This window comes from Chlamydotis macqueenii, chromosome 20 (assembly GCF_036417535.1).
Source record: "Chlamydotis macqueenii isolate bChlMac1 chromosome 20, bChlMac1.mat, whole genome shotgun sequence".
NCBI lineage: Eukaryota > Metazoa > Chordata > Aves > Otidiformes > Otididae > Chlamydotis > Chlamydotis macqueenii.
Window position 1 is genome coordinate 2,418,628 of NC_141575.1, and position 21,181 is coordinate 2,439,808.

The following is a 21,181-nucleotide window of genomic DNA, read 5'->3' on the forward strand; positions in this document are numbered from 1 at the left end:
CGGGTTCCCGGCAGGAGCCGTTCTGGAAGCCCGCGGCCCTGGTGAGCAGCCAGGCCTGGAGCCGTGCGGAGCTGCTGGAGCCCCGGAGCACGGAGCAGCCACGGGAGCTCTGCGCAGCCCCGGCCATGTTGAAGCAGCCAGCCTGTCTTCTGCCTCTCTCAGAGGAGCTAATTACTGTGATGTTAATGAGGCAGAGGTGCTGATGCTGCCCAGGGTTTTAATGAGTCTCCTCTAAGGTTTCTGCTGCTTTTCCTGGCGAGGCAGAAGAAGGGCGGCCTGGAGGGAGCAGTGGGCATGGCAGGAGGGTGGGGGGTGACCAGGCCAGGCTGAAACGCTGCGGGGAGCAGCACCCCAGGTGATGTCTGGGGAGAAAGCTGGGGAACCGCGTCTGTGAACGTGGCCAGCGTGCGCTGGACGCTCTAGAACCTGGAAATGACGGAGCAGAGGTGCTGGAGCACTTACGTAAAATATCTAAATAAATCTTTAATATTTCTAATTGCAAATGTACATAAATTGCACAGCCACATCATTTCTTTGAACACCAACAACTTTCTCTGTACATTATTACATAGTTTAAAAGGAGCTGAAGGAGATTCAGCAAACACTTCCACTTTGCTTTTTTGTTTTGTTTTGTTTTTAAACATACTTACAAAAAAAAAAAAAAGATTTGTTTTTCTTTATAAGAGGATATAAAACATAGCGACTGCTTATCAGGAACAAGTATCAGCCTAAGCAGATATACAGAGAGAGGTATATCTTGAGACACAGTGATGGATGACAGAGGAGTACGTGGACATGGAGACTGCACGCTGGGCACGGGTAGCTGATGCAGAACCACGCGGCATTTACAGCAACGTCCGCTGAGAAAGCCAGCGCTCGGACGGGACCCCCTGCTCCAAAGCGGGGTCATTTCTGAATGGTGTGCAACGCCCTCCCGATGGGATTTGGTTTGTCAAGCCCTGGCCCTCCGTGGGTCATTTTCCCCACGGGAAAAGGAAAAGGCCACCGCTACCTGTGCGGGGCGAGGGCAGGGCGTGGTGGGCCTGGAGCAGGGCAGCTGCCACCCGACCAAGCCCTGCGGCTGAGCTGTCTCGTCCGAAATCGCCCCGAAGAGGCAGAGACCTACCTGGAGCCGGGCAGCGTCCCCTCCCAGGGCTCTGCTGGTGGCCGTGAGGCCATGCCCTCTATCCCACACCAGGTCCCAGCACTGGCCGGGCTGGAGGCCGGGATTGCTCCGAATGCAAACCTTTGGGGATGAGGCCGAGCCCAGCAGTGCCTGCGGGCGGGAAGGGAAGGACGGAGCGCGGCACGGGAGCCGGGGACAGGCGCAGGTGTTCCCTTTGGCCTTTCTGCTCTGCGCTCTCCAGGCAAAGCTGCGCGGTCGGGACGGGGCAGGGGCTGGTGGGGAGCTGCTGGCCAAAAGGCGACTCCGAAAGGGTCGCTGTCCGAAAGGGGGGGCTGCTGCCGCCCCGGGATCACTGGGGGACCCAGCCCCTCGCAGCCCAAACCCCTGAGCCACAGCTTGGGGCTGTCCTGGCTGAATGCACCAGTGTCACCTTCCCTCTGCAGCGCCTAAACCCAGACCTGTCTGTGGTCTATTGCAGCCAGGCAGGGACAAGAGTAACAGGGAAACCCTCGAGTGCTCTGAACTTTGGAAATGATTGACTGCTCGCTGACTGCTTTCCTAGGAGAGCCTGTGATGCCTCTCTCAGGTCTACGAAAGCCCTTCTCCCTCTCGGAATATTGGGAGCAGCAGACCCTGTGCCCTGCGCCCTGCGGCGACCGACGGGGCTGGCTGCCAGGCCCGCGGGCTCAGCGTGGTCTTACGGTGCCATCAGTGCTCTACAACTGCGAAAGCAGAAAACAAACCCGACCAGACTCCAGTGACAATGCAGAGTGACGCCGGACTCTTTGGATGGCGGCAGGATTTGCTTAAACCGGTGCAAAAGGTGACTACGCTGTTGTGTTAGCTGGCGTGGGGAAGGACTTGGGTCCCTGCCATCTTTTGGCACTGACGCCCTAATCCTCGCCCAAAAGCCATGATACCTCCAGGCTGCAGAGACCCTGGGACACCGGTCAGTTCACGTCCTCCCCCTTTACACAACACTCCGCTCGTTTTTCAGAAGTGGTCACTACAGTTTAACAAAACGCCAAATCAAACCTCTTAAAACAGAACCCTTGAGGCGGCCCAAGCCCAAAGCTGGATCCCTGGCTGCTCTCCCTTCCCCTTCCCCAGAGCCCCAAAGGGCGCAAACTGAAATACCGGCTCTGCCCGGATCCAGCTTCGCAGGTTTGCGGCCACCTCTCCAGCACAGCAGCGAGCCACAGCCAAATCCTGACCGAGTAAGCAGCACCAGAAGGAAGTTACTATATACAGCTGTTAGTGAGATAGATACGGTACAGTAAACACGGAAAACATTTACCAAAAATATTAAGACTTGTATTAAGATAAAAAGCTGAATGTGGTGGTTTTTTTTTTTTTTTTTCTTCCATTTTGTTTACACTTTTGACAAGTTTGCACTACAACAGCCCCTCACTGTAGAAAGCGCAAGAAAAGAAACCGGAGCTGCTGACAGAACGTTGCGGGCCGTGGTGGCTTTTCTGGTGCGGGATCGCCTCCGCTATTGCTACGCCAGACACCAGCTCCGAGGGCGCGGCGGTGACCTCGCTCACACACACACTCTCACTCACACACATTTATAAATGTACAGCTTATAAATAACAGAAACACAAACGGAAGAGACAGAACTGAACAGAGTCTGGAGCTTAGAGCCCACCCCAGACCTGGGGCAGGGGGTCACCGTTTGCGCCGGCTGTGGGGAAGGAGCTGGGGGAAAAGTGGGCGTGGGGGAATCGCTACTGTGACGAGACCTCGTCCTGATTGGAATTTCTTTCCATACTGGCTCAGGAAACTAAGCAACAACTGCAGAAGGCGTTGGCACTGGAACGTTTAAGATTTCAACAGGCAGGATTTCAGTGAGTCGCAGGTTTGAGGTGAACCAGGAGTTTCTGACAGACCGGGGCGGGGGAACAGTGCCTCGGCTTGTGGGTGAGGAGAAGGTTAAGACGGACTGTGCTTGGCTTCAGCACTAAACAATTTTTTTGGTGGGTGTTTCTTTTCTCCAGCTCTTATGGAGAGTACTGACTGCATCCCAAAATCACTTCCGTGTATGAATGGAAACGCGTTGCTGCTGGGGCACCCGGTCAGCGTTTCCAGCCCTCTGTGTTACCTCTCTCTTGACAAACTTCTGTCTCTCGCAACACAAATATTTTGTATCTCCGAAACAATCAGCTCTAAACACACACCTCAGGGCAACAGCGGTTAAGAGAGTCTTTTTTGCAGGTTTCTAATGATGGGTTTGACTCTGAGCCAACGGCAGCTGCAAGCGTATGCACCCAGCGGTTCCCAGCACCCTGCGTGTTCCTAACCTGCCTGCGTCTTTCTCCAGTTGTAACCGTGGCGGTTTAGTGAGGTTCTTCAGAGCCAGCTGTGCTAGTCTCCAACATTCACAGGTGACCGTACGTGTCATAAAGAGTTACAACTTTTCTCTGAGGAGCTCCGTTTGGGGTCTGCAGGCGGTGGCGGGGTGCGGACACCTCAGTGCAACACGCTCGCTCCTCCGAGGACCGAGCCGCACTGGGCTCGGCCCAGGGCTTCCAGGGAACGTTTAGGGGAAAAAAAAAAAAAAATAGCATCTTTAATTTTGAAAAGAAATGCATGTGGAAGAACGCTGTTACTGAGCCTCACGGCTGTGGGGCAGCACGGCAGCGCAGAGCTCACTGGGACACAGCGTCCCGCCGGGGCAGCCCGGGTAGCGTGAGGCTGGAGATGGCACCCAGGCTGTGCGGAGCTCGGGGAGCACCCCGGGCCCTGTGCACGCGTACGCACGGCAGCAGGAGCTAGGAGAGGCGTGGAGCAGCGTGTTAAACGTTAGTGGGAGCGACAGATGTCCTGTACACTGTACACTGCCATCCGTATCTCAGAGAAAGCTCTGGCTCTCGGTCCGAGTGACCTGCTCTGAGAGTGGGAGGCACGAAGTACTAACTTAAAAAAAAAAACCAAAACCACAAACCAACAAACACACCGTGGCGGCAGGGCAGCGGCACAATCCCCCGTTAAGGAGGCGACCCCTCCGCTGAGCGCAGCGTGTCTGTGTGCCGGATCTGCGTGGTGCAGCAGTCAGGACAGTCTAATCCTGGCTTATCCCTGCACAGTGCTCCTGACAGGGGGGCTTTCGCTGGTGGCTGCTGTTCCTGTTGGTTACTCCCTTATGACCATGTTTTACATTCTTCGAGCCGGTTAATTTCCATGCAGTGCTCATTCCCAATTTAAAGAGGACAGTATTCCAGAAAATGGGATCTTTTTTTTTCTAATGCATACTGTGAAAGAAAAGAAATACAATTACCGATCTTCATGGTTCTTCAGGGCTTTTTCTTGCTTCTTTGTCTGTTTTTCTCCCCAGAAACAGTAAACACCTCTGCACAGAGCATTACATCCCCACAACGACCCCTTTGTCAAGCGAGAAGCTGGTCGTTTCACGTAGCCCCTCGCTCCCCCTCTACCACAACGGGGACCAGGAGATCCAGCCCCACACCTCACGGACAGCTCGGGGACCAAGCTCAGGCAACATTTACTTTATTCTGGGGCTAGAAGTGCATGTGGGACCGTGCCCCGGGGCTATCGCTTACAGACCCTTCCCCGTTATTTGTGAGGGAGCGGAAGCTGGAGAGAGGAACCGAGTCGCCATTCACCAGGTGCCAGCTGCTCCCTCGCTCGCGTGCCAGAGCCGCGGGCTCGCTCTGCTCCCCGGGGCTGCCCAGCACCCCCAGCAGTACCAGTCGTGCCCTTCTCCGCTGCCCGGCCACCGCGGCCCCCCAGGCAGCCCCCGTTTGGCTACCGCATCGCACAGCGTGCGCCCTGACCTTTCATCTGGACTGTGCCCCCTCTATGGGCGGAGTTAATTAAACACTAATTAGCTGCAGAAACGCCCTGCGGACAGCCGCCCGCCGTGAAAGTCAGCGGCCTCACAAAAGCACGCAGGGAAAGGCGGCTGGGCTGGGCTCGGGGTTTGCGCTGGGAGAGGGCTGTGCTCCAGCGGAGTCACAGGAGGAGCGAGCGGGCGTTGCTGCCGTCCCTCGCACGGCTACATCCAGCAGCACACTTTAACTGGACTCACTGGGCCACTGCCTGCTGCGGGCTCTGCCCAGCTCCCTTTGTTTCGCTTACTGCAAGGACAAGGCCGTTATTCCTTGCTGGGAGGGGCGAGGCATATCCTTTGGGCAGTTTAGAAGGAAAAGGTTACTTTTGTTTAAACATTAAACACTGATTGCAATCCAACAGTGACAGCGACTCTCAGAGATAGGTTATTCCTGATGCCACTCATCTCACACTCCATCTTTCCGTCCCTCAGTGTGCTGGCATTAGCATCGCCCGCAAAGGCTCAGTCACGCGCGCCGTCCGCAGTAAGGAGCTGGTTTCTCTGGGGGAGAGAGCAGCCGTTCTCTGAAGCCGCGGCTCACACCTGCTGCTGCACGGTCCCTCTGGCCAGGCCTCCTCTCCTGCGGCAGCACCCTCCGCGGGTTAACAATTACTGCTGTTTCTGAATTCTCCATTCTCTGTAATCTGCAATTTAGTTGGGTTTGTGGGGGAGATCCCATTACGTGTCTGCATGCTGTACCTCTCTTTCAGCTGAGTAAGGGCACTCATTAACCGTGCGTTGGCAGCATCCAGTGAAGCAATGCGTTTCTCCTGCAAGCAAACGGGCAGAGGGAACAGTCAGCGCAAAGGCACGGAGCCCTGTCCCTCTGGGATGCCACGGCTCGGCCCGCAACAGCGACCCAGAGGCTCTCAGCCCAGCACCTCACACTTTGGTGTGCTCAGGTGGGGAGTTTTTAAGTCCTACACAGCGTTTTCTGAAATCCACTGCTATTAGCAGGGCCACAGATGTACTTTGCCTGTGCAATGGGAGCTAAAGTCATTTGGGCATCCTGAAGAAAACGGAGATAACAGTTTTGCTAATTCTTCTGTTACACAGAAAGGCATTGTACTGTTTGCTCTAACTGCAGCTGCTACAAAGACGATAAGATTCCTTCTCTAAAACCAAGCTCTCCCAAGATAGTTATTCCTGTCAGTGTTTAATTCATTTTGTTAGTGTAAGTTAATAGTTTAAATTACTTGTGGCTTCCCAGGATGGCTCTGATGGCAGCTCTCACCCGTTACAGTATGGTAAGGATGGGAGCAAGAGCTTCCGTGTCGCAGCCTGATTCTGCAACTCCGGTTCTTTGTGACACCGAACAAGCCATCGTCCTTCTCCATCTGCCCTGGGCGGGAGGGAACAGAAACAACTCCCAGGGGCGCAGTAGTGTGCCTGTGTGCAACTCTGAAGGTCCCTATGTAAACACGTCAAACGCTACTGTATAGCCTGGGATGGCCAAAAGATAACGGCAGCAAGAGCCTCGCGTTAACAGAGGACAGCAGGAGACAGGGAGCCTGTGGAGAGCCGCTGGCAGGCTGCCGTCGGCACCGCTCGCACCTCACCGATGCCCCTGTATTGGGGCTTTGCCGGAGTGCAGGACGGACGTGATGATTTACTAGCTTTGAACGATTACTCTACAGAAAACCAGTGATTCTTTTTATAAAGTTACTCCTGTCTCACCTCCGTTTTAATTAGCTGTACAGTAAATTACTCATGAGCAGTGACTCACAAGTCATTAACACGGTTGTTAAGAGTAAGCCTAGAATACCCCATCACCTGGCCACAGCCTGTAGGAAGACCTGGCTGCTGGGAAGATGCTGATCTCTGCCTAGACAAAGTAAGGACCGTGCTTTCAGATTCTCTTTTCCAAGCAGTGTTGTGCTCCTCTGCCATTATAAGCTATAGCAATAACTGAGCTTCCCAGTCCTGTAAGCCACAAGCCAAAGGCTGAAAAAACACGTTGGCTTTGCTCTGCCCAGGCTGTGTCTTCCTTGCATCCCGGTCCTGCAAGCGTTGCTGGAACAGGAAACACCAAGCAAAGCTCCAGGGACCTCAGACTGAGCCAAGGAGGATATGATCTTTCCACAAACTGACTAAATTGTGGGCACGATCCTTCCACAAACTGCCACCCCCCACATCCTCTGTGTCGCCTGCCAAGCTCCAAGGCTGGAAATAGCCGTACGAATGCGAATGCTGTGACAATAAATCGCTTCCTGCTGAAGCCTGACCTGCTCTGCCACCGACTGCAGCTTGGTGCTGACTCACCCGGGCACAGCCTCACCGTTTGAGCTGGCACTGCTGCGTGGCAGGGAGGCTGCGTGTCGGCAGACACCCTGAAAAGTGCTGCAGCCCTTGGTATCGGGGACTCACCTGTGCATCGATAATCTTCTGCTTGGAATCCACGGCAGCCTGCATTTCTGCATGGTCCTTCTTTAACTCCTCCTCAACTGACATCAGTCTGGGAGCCAAACACACAAGAAAAAAAAATTCCATTTGTTGGGCTCTGCTAAGCCCAGATATCAGCCTCATACATGTTTACATCAGGCAGCCACAGAAAACGGTACAGATGATGGCCTCACTTAGTCCTCGACACCAAGGAAGCAAAGGGGTGATGCACATCTCGGAAACGCACAGCAGGAGATGTGAAATTCCAGAGCAGCTAGACTACAGATGGAACTGGCCTCACATAGCAGCCCCCATCATCCACACCAGGTCAAACCATCTCATCTGAAACCGCAACGCTGAGGCACGCGCCGAGATGCTCCCAGGACCCGCAGCTGTGCATCTGAGCACAAAGGAGACGCAGTCATGGGCACCACCTCTTCTTACACACAAGCCCATAGTTTGGAACCAGTCTTTTCTTCTGGCTCTTTTCTACAGACCTCTACAGCAGACTGTCCCACAGCTTACGCGACCCAGAACAGTGAAGGCTGACCCATTTATGCGGGCTGATTAAAAGCACTAAGCTGGCTTGGCTCAGGTAAAGGTGACGCCAGCTGCACTGGATCAGACCATGTCCTGGACAAATGTCAACACCACCCCACACTGGTGGGAGAAAGGGATTTACAGCTAGGAGTAATGGGATGGTGACAGACCTTTAGTTAAACACCAGGAAAAGAACATTTTTATTATGACATCTATTGCTTGTATGAACAGATAAGCAAGCCTGTCAGATCCTCCAAGAACTGGGCTGGGCTGCCAGCTCTCCTCTCCTGAAGTTTTGCCTTTGTGAATCAGGAAAATGTTGGGGTTTTCTTGTCCCTGGTAACACTGATGGGGGGGACCCAAAGAGTCAGGGCTTGGAATCCTCCTCCAGGGACGGGAACCCACAAGAGCAGGAAGTGATTAAAGGCTGGAAAACCCACATGGGAATCCTGCCCGCACCTCCAAAGAAACCCGTTTCTCCCGAGCAGGGGTAAGCTCTAACGCCAGCCAGGCCGCCTGCCTCACTCATCTCCAGCGCTCCCACCTCCCCCGTACCTGCTGATGATGCCCTTCATCTGGATCTCCTTATCCTCCTGCTGTCTCCGGAGCCGCTCCTCGCTCTCCTCCAGCCTGGCCTGGTACTCCAGCATCAGCTTCTGTGTTGTCTCCTCCTGGCACTTGAAGCGAGTCTCGTACTCCTCCAGCTTCTTGTTGGAGATGCGAAGCTTGTCCTGCAGCACCACCAGGTCCTGCTGGTACTACAGCACGCAAGGACAGACACAGGAGGAGAAAACATGTGGCGTGTTACCTAGCAGAGCTGTGCCCTTGCCAGGGCTTCCCCGTAACCCAGTGACGCCCCTCTCCTTGCGTTAGACTAGCTGCAAACCCGTGTCAGACAACCCCGCTCGCCGACACCTCCTCTTCAGTCTTCTCCACACTGCGCTAGGAGCGGTGCCGCGTTCCGCTGGGCAGGCAGGTCACTGGCAGGTTCAGAGAACGGGTTGTTAGCAGTTTGGCATTTCACACGGGGAACGCAGGTTAGGGCGAGCGAACGGCAAACGCGGCTGGCAGCTTCCTCACGCTCACAGCGCAGGGCTGAACACAGGCAGGAGAAGCTGCGCTGGTGGGGTTTTGGGTTTACACACGAGCTCTTCGGGCTGCAGCAATAAACGTGGGCGCTTTGAGCGGCTGGAAGCCAAGCAGGAGCTGTTAGCGCTGCAGGCTCGGCAGCGGTGACAGACGTAGGCCACCGCTGTCTCGGCACAAGCGGTCACCCTTCGTCACGGCGAGGGCAACTCGCAGGCGTGAGCAGGGGCAGGGGGCACTCCAGCGTTTTCAGCAACGCCTTGAGATGTCAAAGCAGGGCTCAATTCAAGAAGAGCTGCTGTGTGAAGCCAAGAGCCCACAGTTGCACTGTTCATTCAGATGAAGCTAAAAATCAGCAGCAGAAGAATCGCATAAAGCAATTTAAACAAATTAAGTAAACTCAGTAAAACTGAGTTCAGCTATTGCAGAAGCACAGCATTCAGTACAACCTGCTTTGCTAAAGGAAAATCCAGTGTGTATCTGTACAAAAAAACTCACTTTAATTTAAAAAAAATTATCTTTGGAAATAGTCTTTAAGAGAAAATGTTGATTAGAATAACCTTGGAATAATTAGCAAGCAGTTGATAATTTGACAAGCTACTTTTAAAGCATCAGATATGGGGAAAAAGACTTCTGAAGCGTGTGACAAAGATAGATTTCTTCACTGACAGAAACGTGCTTAATTGTGTGGTGCTTTGGCTGGCTGTGAACACGGCCTTCCCCTTCGGCCATCGCCACCTGTGTAAGCACGCAACCGACTGGCTTGGTCGTGTCCCAGGTTTGAGTCTTGCTGGGGAGTCTGACCAGCAGACCAGCTCCTGGTGAGGGGGCGTACCGGTCAGCTGACGGCCTTCCTGAATTGCCAAAGCGTTCGAGCCGACGGCAGACGGGCAGGAGCTCCGAGCTCCTTCTGCCCGGGCAGGGATCGGCACAGCAGATCACGCTGTTTCTCCTTTAGCAAAGCTTTTACGGCAGCACCAAAACGACACGGTTTGCACACGTGACCTGCAGCGATGAGGGAACACAAACACCCGTGCACTTGCACAGAAGCACTGAAGTCAGACAGGAGGGAGGTGCTTGAACAGGAAAGATTAAATACCTACCCTAGCCTTAAAACAGAGGCAGCGTAAGTGAGTCAAATGATAGCAGGAGAGGCCTCAGGGACCGAAGGAGTCGCTCCTGTCTCTACAACACTTGGCTGGTTCTCGGTTACCACTCACGCCTTACGGTGATGGGGAGAGGTTATGCTAATGGTGATCTTTAATGTCAGTGACGTGACAGCAAAGGAACAGAAGATGCTATGGGAATGAGACAGCAGGCCCTGGGCTGGGGGCTCCCTCTCAGCTTGGGACAGGGACCGGTTTGCTGCAATAGCCTCAGAGTTCATAACCCCACTATCGTCACCCTGCAGCAGGGGACCGGGGTGCAGCGGCCCCTCGGGCCGGCACGGAAATAGAGCAGCCCCTGTGAGTGCCCAGCTGGTAAAAGCTGAGCCCTCCTCACAGGAACGGGAGCCAGGCAGGGGACGAGTGACAACGCCTGGCAGGCGCCGCGCCCACGCCGGAGGGCCATCTGCCCGCCTGCGGGAGCTGCGGGTGGAGCTGGAGCCAGCACGCGTTTCGTAGCGTGTGGTCCTTCGGCATCTCACCTCGCTCCAGTTCCACCGCCACAGCAAAGCTTGCCCCTCTCATCTCTGCTGCAGGCTCCCGTGAGCACCGAGCCGCTCCAGAGCCCTTCTCTGACTACATGCAGCGACAGCCCAGCGGGTGATGCCCCACTCTGACATCTTCTCTGTGATTTGCTGCCTACTGGTGTCTCTGCTGAGGGGGCAGTGCAGATCTCTACACCTCTGCAAACAGAGTCTGCTAAACGTGTACGTGTTTGTGTCAGCCGCTATCTAACCAGCACGTCTCTGTATTTACCCTCGTCAGAGGGTAATTCCAGTCACTGAGTGTGTGAAAACCTCCCAAACCTTCCCCAGAAGTGCCCTGTGAGGCAACCTGGCACCCCTCTCTCCTGGGCAAGGACGTGCCACACAGCCCACCTTGTCCCCAGGGCGCTCAGACGAACCACATTCAAGGAAATCCTCTCTCTATTTAGAAACTTGTTTCAATCCAATCAGGTTTTACCTTTTCTGCTTGGCTGAGCTCGTCCTTATTCCTGAGCTTATCCCTGTGCTTGGAATCTGGGTCAATGCTTTCATCTTCTAAAAACTGCATGTTCATATTCAAAAGCCAAGCAGCAGTGCGGTCCAGGGCATTGGGGTTCACAGGAGAAGGGGCCTACAATGAAACATACAACCATAACAAAAGAAAAACCTGTAACAGAAATGGTCACGAAGCTGGAGAGACAGAATTTCCTTCCAAGCAAGCCCTCTCCCACGCTGCTCAAATAGCGACGAGCAAGTCTGAGCTACCAGAGCAGTCGGGCTGGGGGGAGGAACAACTCCTGTTCGGCACCTCACATTATTTTAGGTCAAACAGCCTTTGAGAGGCCAAATTCCTCCCCGTGCCACCCCTACAGAGCAGACACGCAGCAGGGCATGGCAGAGGAGCCCTGCTGAAAGGAACGGGCCCAGGTTTCTGAGCAGGCCCTGGCCCCTCAGGAGGACAGGACCTGAGAAGCCGGCAAACGGAGTCGCCTGATGTGGTCCGTTCACGCCGCAGAGACTTCACTCAACTCCTCAGCCTCTTTTCCTGAGCCGTCTTTTCGATTGCTGCGGAGATTTCGTACAGATAAAACCACTCTGCCAACTGAAATGCTACTTTCGGTCGTGTGGGCATCTTCTTGGAAAATACAAGGTTTGTTTTTGGCTGAGACTACACGTACGATGCTGGAGAGGCCTAAATGCTCGACATCTTCGTAGTTCATCTCTAGGTTTGTCCGTGTAGCTACAGGAGCTGGGGAGCAGCGCTGTCCCACTGTCAGCGAGACAGAGCCGCGGCTGCTGCTTTTCAGTGCCAGCCTGGGCTGGGACTGCGAACGGCACCGCCTGAATACTTCCCACCCACATTGCAAGGCTGAGGAAGTGCATCTCCAGTTATTTCCCCTCCATCCCGGTTCATTATGAACTGCAGAAAACAGCTTCTTGGAAGAACACAAGGGATCTGGATGACTTGGTCGAAGGAATTCAAGTCAGGAAGTCAGAAACGTCAGGGACTTTCCCCTTCATTCAAACCTCCGAACAGCAGAGAAACCCAGTCACCGGCGAGCACCAGAACGGGAGGTTCTGTACTCGGAAGCAGTGGGGACTGGTTTCATCATCTCACTGCGGTTGGGGGCTTTCCCATGCTGTCTTCTAGTCTGCTCTTCTACCTCCAGAATTTTAAATCAGAAGTTTCAGACTTGGCTCATGAATGTAACTTGCTATAAATCCTCACCCGGCTTGCGGCTTTCTGCTTTTCCTTGCATCTCCAGCTCGGGCACTGCACTTGCGGTGGCTGCTCAGAGTTTCTGGCTCTGAGGAGCGCTGGCCACCCGGGTTTGTTTCAGCGGTGGTAAGGCCACCGGTCCAAGGCTGTCAATGAAGAGAGCTCAGCCCACTGTGCATGAGTCCTTCTGCCTCTTTCTTCCCCCTCTGAGAAGTAAGAAAGGCTACCTGGTCTGGCCTGGGACGGTTTGGAAGTCAGCTCAGCAGCTGACCTCACAGAGGTAGAGGAAGTGCTTCTGGCTGGCAGGAACGAGGTTTGGGGACTTCTACTGAAATGGCCACCAAATGCGATTCCTTTGCTCTCAAATGAGCATTTAGCACCACCAACTACGAGCAAGCAGTTTCATTATGGCTTAGAGATGCTGCTAACAGACAAGTAAAATATGCAGAGTAAGGGTAGGAGAGGCATTCTGAGGGCTGCAGGTCTTGAGAGAAACTCTGAGAGGACAGTACGGGTGGATGGAGGGAAGATCTGCAAACACAACTTGGCGGGGGCTTTCTGATGGTGACCTGAAGTTCAGCGTTCTCTCCTTCTGCAAGAAACTCTGCTACCAAACAGCTGCTGCCTGCAGAGCTCTGTGCCCTCTGCACCTAACGAGTATCGATCCACGTTACACCAACGCTGCTGCACGGCACGTCAGCGCATACGGATCAATACCGCATGCACGGAACAGCTCCAGGCCGGGCTGACCAAACAGCCTTTGACGGGCAGCACAGCCCCACGCCTGCCTCGGAAGGAGAAGGCATTACACCAACTCTGTTGCTCTTTCGCCACCGTCCTGCTGAAAGGCGCCTCAGTGCTGCGTCTGCGCCGAGATGCAGCAAGCTCTTGCCCGTTGTCCACATTCTCTGGGTTTGCGTTACTTTAAAAAACTCTTCCTTTAGGCACTGAGAGGCCCTACCGTGTTAATTTTCTACGGGGTTAGTTCTGAAATGTAGAATGAATAAATGAGGACTAGAAAAACAATTTATCCATGCTAGGAAAGCCAGAGGGCCCTGGGTCCGAGACCTACTGTTTTCAATTTTAGCACCATGAATAGTGACTTTTATTTCTGTGCAGACCAGCACGTGGTCTGGGACCTGAACCACTGCAGAGCTCCGCACAGCAGGAACTTCCCTCTCGGCGGGGAGCGCGCTCCTTCCTTACCGCTCTCCCTCCCCAGAGCCACTTACGGGAGGGTCTCACAGAGCAGCCAAGCCGGAGAGTCCAGGAGGGCCAGGCTCTGCTGGGACAGGAGGCTCTTAGTGACAGGAGAAGATCAGGGCCTGGCCCGAGTCTGGGAGATGGCGCGGGGTTGACTATGGCATGGGATGAGAGCCTGGGCATGAGGCAAAGCAGTGACAGGATGGTAGCGCAGGACAGAGGCATGGCTGCCATCGCCCTCGTGTCTCTGCCGCCCAACGTGCCACGCAACGGAGGAACGCAGAGGATGAACACTGGTGTGTGTCCCCCGCCATGGAGGGCCTCTGTCGCAGGCCGAGCTGGGTGCAAGAGCCAAGGTACAGCCCCACACGCGATGCCACCGTGGGGCTGGCACTGACGTGGTAACTCACAGCCAGAACGACGTCCCCTCCCACCGCAGCAACCCCCACTGGCCCATTCCTTCTCCAAGTCCACAGGCTGACTCCTGCCTGGCCCCTTCAACACCCGGAGCTCGTACAGCCCCGAACTCACCTGTTTGTGCATCGTGCGCTGCTTCATCTCGGGGCTGTCACCCTTGGAGGAAGAGGACTGCTGCCGGAGACGGGCCCCGCTGCCAGGCCAGTCGGGCGAGGAGGACATCATGCTGCCGCTGGAAGGTCGCTGGTACTGAACCGTGTTCAGCAAGGAGGGCGGCGTCCGGCCCCGGGTGACAGGCGGGGGCGGCGGGGGCGGCTGGTCTATCCGCCTCTGCGGTCCCGCGCTGTTCTGCCGCGGCATGGTGGGCTGGCCGCCCTTCTCCGTCAGCGAGAGCTGCCGGCGGGCCAGCTCCCCCGTCCGGCGGGTGAAGTCCTCGCTGGCGGCGGGGGCGGCGAAGCCGTGCTTGTTGGCCGTCAGCTCCTCGCTGTTGCTGTGGGAGCTGAGCGAGCTGTGGCACTCGGAGCCGGAGTCGCCCAGGCCGCGGGGGGAGAGCGGCAGCCCGGCGGCCATCTGGTAGACTGGGTTCTGGAAGGAGAGGGGGGCCAGGAGCTGGGGCCGGCCGGGCGCGCTCTCGCCGCTCGGCGTGGTGGGGGTCTGGCCCACCCGGCGCACCGTGGCCATGCCCGTCACGCTGTTCTGCTGAGTCCGTGCGGTCCATACGCCCTGCAACTGCCCAAGAGACGACTGACTGTCATTGAGGGAGTCAGCCGTGCCAGACGCGTTGGCCCCACTGTCCAAGAGCCGATTGTCCTGCAAGTCCACCATGGACAAACTCTTGCTGCCATTAGACATCTGCACGTCGGGCTCATTGGCCTCTGAGTAACTGGAGCTTCGGGCAGGCGAGGGCTGGGCCCCAGCAGACCTTGTGACAAAAAACAAGTCCTTGTTTTCAGGGGTTGGAGATGGTAACCGTGTGAAATCTATCAGACTGCGGGGAAGTCAGTGCGTAAGGAAGAGGAGAGGAAAACAAAACAAAAAAGAAGAGTTGTGAATGCTGCACCAGAGGAGGAAAACGAAATCACTCAGAAGAAATCAGCGTGGCGCAGCTGTGCGGGACGGGGCCGTAACCCAGCCCCTGGGGCAGGGCTGGCCCGGCCAGGTCTGCCTGTGGGGAGGGACAGTGCCAGGGGAGCGGGCAGGAGCAGGGGTGCGGGGAGCCCAGGGCCGAGCCCTGCAGGAGGGGGCAGGCGTGGGCAGGCGAGCGAGGGGCACGTGTGTGCGTGCCGAGAGCCCTGCGCAGCGCGGGAGCCATCATGGACACGCTTCGGGTGCTCTGCCTCCCCGGCTGGGTCTACTCATCATGCTGACAGCACCTGTCACCCTTCCTGCTTCCGACTGGCCGTATCCACGCCGCTCCCGTGTCCCCTGCTCTGTACTGGCACACTGGTACAGAGCACCACGGGCGCCGGATCCACACCAGGCCTCCAAGGGTCAGACAGAGCCCTAACAGCAGAGCTGAAGCCTGGCAGCTGAGGGTCACCCACCCCTCCTCCCGCTGTACAGACATTTGTGCAGCATTGATTTCTCAGGGACAGGAAGAAAGAGCTTTGCAGCAGCTTAACGTGAATACACCACTGATCAAAGATGGTGCACTGTAAGCAAGTATTTGGGTGAAAGCATATTGTCAGAGGTCCCCCCATAGCATCAGACTGAAATAATTGTACCTCACGCTGGGAAGCATTAGAGGCGAAAGCTCTGATTAGAGCAAGTCCAGTGCCACTGCTGCCTTTCGTTCCTAATTAAACTCTTAAATATTATGCAGTTTCCACTTAGAAACTATTTTACTCGCACAGCCTTTCAATTTGTGTGAGCTCCATTTCATTTTCCACAAACAGAAACATTATAGGTCTGCAACAGAGTCATCTTCCCCATGAATGCAACTCCTTAGGTAACGAGGCCAAAAAGCATGTCAGGTGACTGTGCCTGTGAGTCACGGCTCATCATTACAAACACCCCGCGTTATAAAAACTGGTCAGAGTAGACCGGAACTGACTGTTAGGTCTCTACAGCTTGGCACCCCTTAGACAAACGTCCAGATTTGGATCCCGGTGAATGCAGCACATACCCTATGTCTTACGAAGAGGGGCAAGGTCAATCCTACAAATCTTGCATACTTAGAGACCTAATGAACTTAATGACGATGCCCACCACTCTGAGGTCAGCACAAACAAGCCCTCAACTCCTCAAATGATGAACGTTTTGCTTCTGAGGCCACATCTCAACAGCTGTCCTGCCTGTCCCTGCAGGTGCTCAGGTTTTGGCAGCAGATGGATATTCAGTATTTCCCTGGCCTGTGTCCCCTTTCATGCTCTTACCCAGATAAGTCATTCTCTATCACCATTTTCTGTAGCCCCGCAGAGATGCTGTTGCCAGCATTCGGCGTGGACGCAGCGTGATCAGCCGTGACGGAGACCTGCACGCAGGCCGGGTTGCTCAGTGCCGAGTTGACGTCCCTCAGGATCCGAGGCAGAGGCCCAAGCTTTGTTGCAGTGCCCTGCGTGGAAAAGAGAGCAGAATTACTATCAACGTCTTTCTGCTAGAGAAGTGTGGGCTTTGCCTGCTGCTGGACAGTCTCTTCAGTGAATCACATAACAACATTCACTTTCTCCATCGTTTACCCCAATGCTGAGGCTATGGGATGTCCCAGAACACGTGGCTTTAGAAAGCATTTGCTGCTGTGGGGCAGAGTGTGATTAACAAAATTCAGACAAAGATGAGAGCTATAGCCAAGCCTGGTCCAGGTCTCTTGACAAAAATCCTTTCAATCAAAAAGAAACTTTCTGAATCTGCTGGGACAGATAAAATCCTGGTGTCCAGCAGTTCTGCCTTCTCATCCCACCGGCTCCTCCATCCTCCCAAAGATAAAGAGCAGAGGAGGGAGAGCGCCACGCTCACCTGCCTCAAAGAAGGACGTAAAGAATGAGCTACTTCTGCAGCACGTGCAACGGCTGGGGAAGTGCTGAGGGTTACTGACAGCTGTGCTGTGCACAGACACAGCTGATGGACTGGTATCTGCTGGACACAGGGAGGCGTCTGGTGTGGTGCATATGCCCAGCGCTTCCCCCAAAGCCCGCCCCTGCAATCCCCCTGGATACCTGCTCCAGTTGAGAAATGACTTCCCAGAGTAGCGAGTGCAAGGTGGAGAGCTCCCGGCCCAGGTCGATGTAGCCTTCAAAGCCAGCTGTGTTTGAGATGGTTTCGGGATTGGAAATCTCCAGCAGGAATCTTTGCATGTTAGTCCACTCATGTTCCAGGAACTGATTCATGAAGGACATGTACTCCTCTTTGCTGCCAAACCTGTCAAGACAGCAACATGAATTTCAGCCAAATCCTGTAAAGAGAAGTGCAGTCAACAGAACGAGTAGGGACATACGCAGACAAGAACGCCAGCGCCTTCCCCTGGAATTTGAAGCCTTCAAAGCCTTTGGGATCATAGGGTTGCTAGCAGGCACCTGGTACCTCACCGAACATGGAACCAAAATCTACTCCAGCCCAATCCAGCTAAGCCCTCATCAGCGCGGGATCTCCACAGTAGAAATGGAGGTGGTGGAAAGCCAGAGAAACAAAGCTGTTTGGGTAACGGAGCGCATCTTACTGCTGGGTCAGGGCACAGCCTCCAGAAACAGGGCCTGTCACTGGAAATCAAGCAATCGTATCACCGAGCACCATCAACCGACTGAAGCCCAATGAACGATGGTGGTAGGAATCCTGCACTCTTCCCACTCTTCCACCGGCACTGACGCTCACTCCAGGCACGCCAGCCGCTGCCGCCCCGGCACAGCCGCTCTGGGGATCACCCGGGGGAGCTGGACCTGCAGCTGGGCCAGCCCGTTTGTCCCCTCAGGCTTCCTGCACCCCGCTTCTGCCCTCCAAGCACTCCACCCAGCCTTCGCTCTCAGTCAGATGTCTTATTTAGAGCGCAACGGGGAGGGCCTCGTGGTTCAACCGTACCAGCAGCGGCTGGTGCTGTGCCAGCGACAGCAACTCTGCGAGGAGAGGCTCGGCCGTGTGCCGTCTGCAGGACAGCTCTGCTTCATCACTTGGCTTGACTAAAGTCAGCTTAGTTAAAGAGTCTTCCCTGCAAAGTGCTGAAAAGCTGAAAACGCTTTAGTTAGGGATGGGTCAGGAATATACAGAATTTCTGTCATCTAGTGTAACACACTTGTATGTCTTCCATCTCCGTCTGCGTGCACGTACGCACGTTCCTGACTGTGAGTGTGCGCACTAAGCCAGTTTTCAAATCTAAGAAGCTTTAGACAGAAACTGTCCATTCATGTTTCAGAAAGCTCATCATTTTGTTATCAGAGCTCAGGATAAGTAGCTCAGAGCTGCAGCCAGTGGAAAGATTTTCAGAAATCTCTCACTTTGTTTCCACCAAACCTATGGGCTTAGTTAGAAACTGATAGCGTCCCCATTCTCTTTTCATACCTTCCCAGTTCAGACAGCTGCATTTTAACAGCAGGGAAGGTCCCAGAGCTCACGGGAAAGACCAGCTCCTGAGCTGTGCACATCACTGCTGGTGCTGGGGTTCTGGTCCTGCGGGTGCCTGTGACAGGAGGCGGGCAGCGCATCACCGTCAGCCGTGCCCCGCACGGCCGCCACGGGACAGAGCGCCTGGCTGCGCCGGGGCGTTCCTGCTCGTCCCTGTGGTCAGAACAGCCTGCTTTCCTGCTCGTAAAACATGTCCTGTTTTGGAAACTTAAATGATCTCCCTGACCTAACAGTGAGGGAACGGGTCCCAGAGAGACGTGGGGGGAAAGTCAACAGGAAACGAATGGGCCCTTTCCACGGAGGAAAGGAGCGGCCAGCGTGGGACTGCTGATGCCAGAGCCACGGCTCTGCCTATGCCCCCGGAGTTTCCTTCCCCCTCTCCAGACCTGCCCCATCCCGCTCCCGCAGCCCGGCTCACTTGGCGAAGTTGGCGAGGTTCTGGGTGACCTTGGCAATGAGGGTCAACGTGCGCGCAGTGCGGTCATCCGGGTACTCCTGCAGCAGGCTGAAGAGGGACGGGGACATGATGGCCGGACAGAGGAACCGGAGGAACAGGGAGGCGCTGATCAGTCGCTCGCTGATGTCTGGGCGGCCTCGGTTGCTGCATTCTTGTCTCCAGGAGGCAAAAACTTCTTTGAGTTCCCTTGGGAAGACACTGCAAGGACAGAAGGACACGCAGGGATGGCAAGTTCAAGGCCAGGGTGTTCAAACTGCCGCGCAGCGCTAACTGAACACGGTGCGTGTCAGCGGTGGGGCACGACACCCAGACCTGCACAACGGCAGAGCCTCTCACCCTGCTGCTCCACAGCAGCTCCGCTGCCTGCACCAGTCACGGGCTCTGGCCTGGAACGGGGGCTGTGCAGGTTGTACTACTCCTGTTGAAGCACCTGGATCAAATCCCACTGTGACCAGTACAAACGCAGAGCCCCACAGGAGTCACTCCAGCCTTGTAACTGCACCGCCCTCAGCCTGGCTTTCCTGGATACTGGAATTCCCCCGGGTCCAGCAGACGCTCGCCGCAGCAGTCCTTATCGCCGGAGAACCTGCTGCCTGTTTCTGCCTGGCCCTCCCCAGCTCCCTGCTCCCACCTTATCCTGTTCCCAGCATGCGTTGTTTGTTCAGCTGGATACTCCCACCCGTGGGAGCAGGCTGGCAACGGGTCCCACCGCGCTGCCGTCCGTCCCCTGGGTCCCTGGCACGCAGCTCCCCACCCGCCTCGGAGGCTGCCCTGGCCAGCAACCGCCGGCTTTGTTTCCAAACCGGAGCTGTTTACCGGCAGAGCCGGATGGTACAAAAGCAGACTGAAGAGGGGTCGGGCTCCATTTTAGGCCATAAATCTCTTGAACAAACAGCCATTTCAGAGGACGGTTTCCCAGTTTTGCTGCAGGGACTATCTGGGAGAAGCAAAGCGGTACCAGCTGTCTTCTCACGGGCCTGCCCCACTCTCCGCGACTGAATGTCCTGCAGCTGAACCTCACACGAGTTGGGAAGAGAAAACCATGGGAGTTGCATGGCCAGAGACACCATCCACTGTCCCACAGCAGCAAGGACCAGCTGGGCGGCTTCAAAAAACAGAGGAGCACTCGGAGCGAAGAACCCGCCCGCGCATGCTGTCCCCACGGCCCCGCTGCCAGGTCTCTGGGGGAACACAAGGGCACTCCTCCTGCCGCCAGCACTCCCCGTCCTCCAGCCTCTGCTTCCCGGCGGGTTCAGGACCTGTGGGGTTTGTGGTCCATCAGAGCCACACGTACCCTGCAGCCAAACAGCCATGGCCTCCATCTCTGCAGCCGTTCCGGAGCCAGGAGCACGCAGGCTCGGCAGGCAGAGCCCTGGCCCCTCATTTCAGCAATCTGCCAGCTGCAGACTGCACTGCCCGGCCGCATGCCCCAAGTCTGGGGCTGCTGCTGTCGATCCCAGCCCGCGGGCACCCCGCCACGCACCTCGCATCCCAGGCAGCGCGCCCCGCGCAGCACAGCCGCATACAGAGGCCCGCGGAGCTGCACCCCGGGTTTCCAGGTTTCTCTCCGACCTTCTGCCAGGGGTGGTGACTCCATGGCAAATGCTGCCATCGTGCTCAGCTTTTGCTCCACGCTGGCCTCACGCTTTCGGTCTCACACGCTTTACCCTGTGCTTTATAAATAACATCAGCCAAGGCCTTCGGCTGGATAAATTCTCTTCTGTCTTTGGCTTGATCCACACAATTGGGACAAAGCCCTTTTACTTCACGGTATTTGCCCCGAAACAGAAGAATCCTTTAAGCAATTTAAGGCTTGAATGATCAGGACAGGTTGTGCCGTTACTGGAAAGTAAACCCTTGAACAGGCGTGCACCGGCTGCAGGCAGCCCGCGCGCGCTGCTCGCTGTCGCAGCCCGGGAGCCCATAAAAGTTTAATTGTGTAACAGCGGACGGAACTCGGCTAGCTGGCTGTATGTGACAAACGGGCCTGTAATTCATTACCCAGCTTCCCAGTAACGAGCTTCCACATGCTGCAGTTCTGCTTACACTGAAACTTTCCAGATGTCCAAATTATGTCATAATTATAACAATTTTCAGTTATTGTAAACCTCTTTCCTCTCTCCAACTCTCTCCGTAGACGAGCATGCACACTCTGGCACGCTATTTAAGGCAAGATCGTTAGCTGTCAGCATACC

The 21,181-nt window shown here is 55.4% G+C and overlaps 1 protein-coding gene across 7 annotated transcripts in view; it reads right to left on the reverse strand.

The window, feature by feature from the left end:
- Positions 1 to 962: 962 nt before the first annotated feature.
- DAB2IP (DAB2 interacting protein) overlaps positions 963 to 21,181 on the reverse strand; it is a 154,400-nt gene continuing 134,181 nt past the window's right edge. For 4 of the 7 annotated variants that reach the window (XM_086763577.1, XM_086763582.1, XM_086763581.1 and 1 more), the window contains 8 exons: positions 18,948 to 19,184; positions 17,134 to 17,335; positions 16,354 to 16,532; positions 14,093 to 14,966; positions 11,117 to 11,269; positions 8,457 to 8,659; positions 7,347 to 7,434; positions 4,621 to 5,749 (listed from right to left, as the gene is read on the reverse strand). In XM_086763577.1, coding sequence (XP_086619703.1) covers positions 5,582 to 5,749; positions 7,347 to 7,434; positions 8,457 to 8,659; positions 11,117 to 11,269; positions 14,093 to 14,966; positions 16,354 to 16,532; positions 17,134 to 17,335; positions 18,948 to 19,184 — 2,104 coding nt within the window. In that variant the 3' untranslated portion in view covers positions 4,621 to 5,581. Of the gene's footprint in view, positions 4,381 to 4,620; positions 5,750 to 7,346; positions 7,435 to 8,456; positions 8,660 to 11,116; positions 11,270 to 14,092; positions 14,967 to 16,353; positions 16,533 to 17,133; positions 17,336 to 18,947; positions 19,185 to 21,181 lie in introns of those variants that run through there. The other 3 variants (XR_015260698.1, XM_086763580.1, XM_086763579.1) reach the window with 3 other exon arrangements.